This window comes from Phaseolus vulgaris, chromosome 4 (assembly GCF_000499845.2).
Source record: "Phaseolus vulgaris cultivar G19833 chromosome 4, P. vulgaris v2.0, whole genome shotgun sequence".
NCBI classification, from domain to species: Eukaryota; Viridiplantae; Streptophyta; class Magnoliopsida; order Fabales; family Fabaceae; genus Phaseolus; species Phaseolus vulgaris.
This window is the reverse complement of record NC_023756.2, coordinates 40976132-40978392: the sequence shown is the minus strand read 5'-3', so window position 1 is coordinate 40978392 and position 2261 is coordinate 40976132. Positions and strand designations below refer to the sequence as shown.

Genomic DNA, 2261 nt, shown 5'->3' with positions numbered 1-2261 from the left:
GAGAAAAAATTAGGATTTTGCAATAAAACAAAATGCAACACGATTCAAGGTTCGATATAGAATCGATTCACGATTCTTCAATTTTTTGAACGATTTACACTTGTATCGTGCAATGCGAGAACAAAAATGATTGTTTACTCAATTAATATAGTAAGAAGATGGGATCGTATTGTTTCATATAATTTATATAGTAAACTACAATATACTTACTAACATGCCTTAAGCACTCCCCTTACGGGGAGGGAGTGCAGAGGTAGGAATTTTGTCAATAAGAGTGCCAAAGGGGTTTAGTATTAAAGAGAATTTAGAAACATTTATTTAAAAAGTTTCTAATACGGTGGGTAGCAAGCCAGTTTGGCTATGTATTAGGTAGAAGCTTGCAAATGCTGTTAGATGTTAAGATTGTGTATTTGTTGTTCTGTTTTTTAATTTTTTTTAAAGGTCGGAACATTAAATGTTCCATTTAATATATTCTTTGTCGAAAAAAAAAAAACTTACTGATTTAGAATAGTTATCCTTTAACTAAATTCTTATGAATTTTAACTGGCTTGAAGCTTTGGGAATAGTTCAATTCATTTTTAATCTTGATATATAGTTGTTGTTTAAATATGTGATTAATTTTGTATATGCTTATGATGATTTAATCGGCTACTTAAGCATCACATCATATATTGCCTGATGTTTCTTCTGAACTTAGTTTCGATGTGTTAACTTATATGGTCACGACTTACGAAATTGTATTCTGCTCCCTAATTAATCCTTATAGAGTAGACTAACCTAGATTCAATTGTACTAGGAAAAATTATTTCTTTGTTGAGGTATTAAGGTATCCCTATATTAAGAAAATTTATATAAATATTTTCAGTAAGTTTTTAATTTATCTCTCATTGAACATTATTCAAAAGTTATTGTCTCGGTCCTTGAACTTGTAATTGCAACGTATAAAAAGATGGGATTTAGGTTCAAAATTAAAGTATTTTAAATTTTATATTGGTTGAGACTAAATTATTTTAGCTATTCAATAATTTTTCATTTTTTAGAACGAAATAATGAGACATAAAACAAAGAGGGTAGTGTCATAAACATGCTTATGCTATCATAACTGATATTTGTTTTAAGTTTTTTTTGTTAGATATGTTAAATTAAAATCAGTAAATAACAATGGTGTAGCAAAATTACTTATTTGATTGCATTCATGTCCTTTTGTCACATAGTAAAATATAAGAAACCATATAACAAACTAAGAGGGGTTTCTGCATTATTCTTCTAATGATATCCACCTTCATATTCATCAATTTGCACCTGTAGATTAAGATTAATGAGTAATCATATTCAACAAGGATAGAAAGAACATGTTGAACTAGAAACAAGAAAACAAAGTAAACTAAATCAAATTTCTGTCATAAGATAAATGAATGAATATTTCAGTTGTTATTTTTGTTTCATGTGTTCATGAAGAAGTTGAACAAAAGAAGAATACCACAAGCAAGAGATTGAATTTGACACTGAGAAGGGAGCTGAGAAGCAATCCTGAGGGTGTTGCAGAGGCAATCATGGTCCATAGCTTGGAGTGCATTGCAGCATGTAGCACTTGGTTTGGTGTTGGATGCACCAGGCAGCACAAAGGGAGCACACACATTGAGGTTGCTCAACTGGTTTGTGCAGGCACTGCTCTGTGCCCTAGCCATGAGGCTAAAATTTGCCACAACCAAGAAGACCAACAAAGCAAGTTGACACCCTAAGACAGATTTTGGTGCTGCAGCCATGACCTCAGTTAGTTCAAATGGTTTGTGGTTATTTGTTTACTACTCTCACTGTATGTATATGGTTTTCATGTTTGGAATGTCTCTATTTATGGTGAAGTTTGGAAGCAAATGGGTTGTTCATTTTGTGAGGCATCTACCTTGAGCTTTTCTACTCACAACATTGGTGTTGCATGGCAACTTAACATGAGCATCATCATGTGTTCAATCTTTTTTCCTCTCTTCCTTGGCATATATATATATATATATATATTACTAATGTAAACTTTTTCCTCCTTATTTATTTGACAAAACACATATTTATATGTAATATAGACAAATAAGAAGAGCAAATTTAGTACTTCATAGAAACTATAAAATAACTTATAAAAACCACTAATTTCTTCTAAACTATGGAAGAGGGGCTAATATAGTTTTCATCACTTCAAAAAATAAAAAAATCATTTTAATTTTTTTTATAAATCTTACTTTTTGTTCCTTTAATTTTTTTGGAAATAA

At 30.5% G+C, this 2261-nt stretch overlaps 1 protein-coding gene across 1 annotated transcript; it reads right to left on the bottom strand.

Annotated features, from left to right (window-relative positions):
• Positions 1–1167: 1167 nt before the first annotated feature.
• Positions 1168–1809, bottom strand: LOC137836516 (protein MEN-8-like). Its single transcript, XM_068645189.1, has 2 exons — positions 1481–1809; positions 1168–1302 (listed from the first exon to the last, which is right to left on the bottom strand). Exons 1-2 carry the CDS (start codon positions 1764–1766, stop codon positions 1292–1294), a joined length of 297 nt encoding a protein of 98 aa, XP_068501290.1. The 5' UTR covers positions 1767–1809; the 3' UTR covers positions 1168–1291.
• Positions 1810–2261: the final 452 nt, after the last annotated feature.

Bases quoted from the DNA above. Each gene is read 5' to 3' on its own strand.
- LOC137836516 (XM_068645189.1), bottom strand. From the start codon at position 1,766: ATGGCTGCAGCACCAAAATCTGTCTTAGGGTGTCAACTTGCTTTGTTG.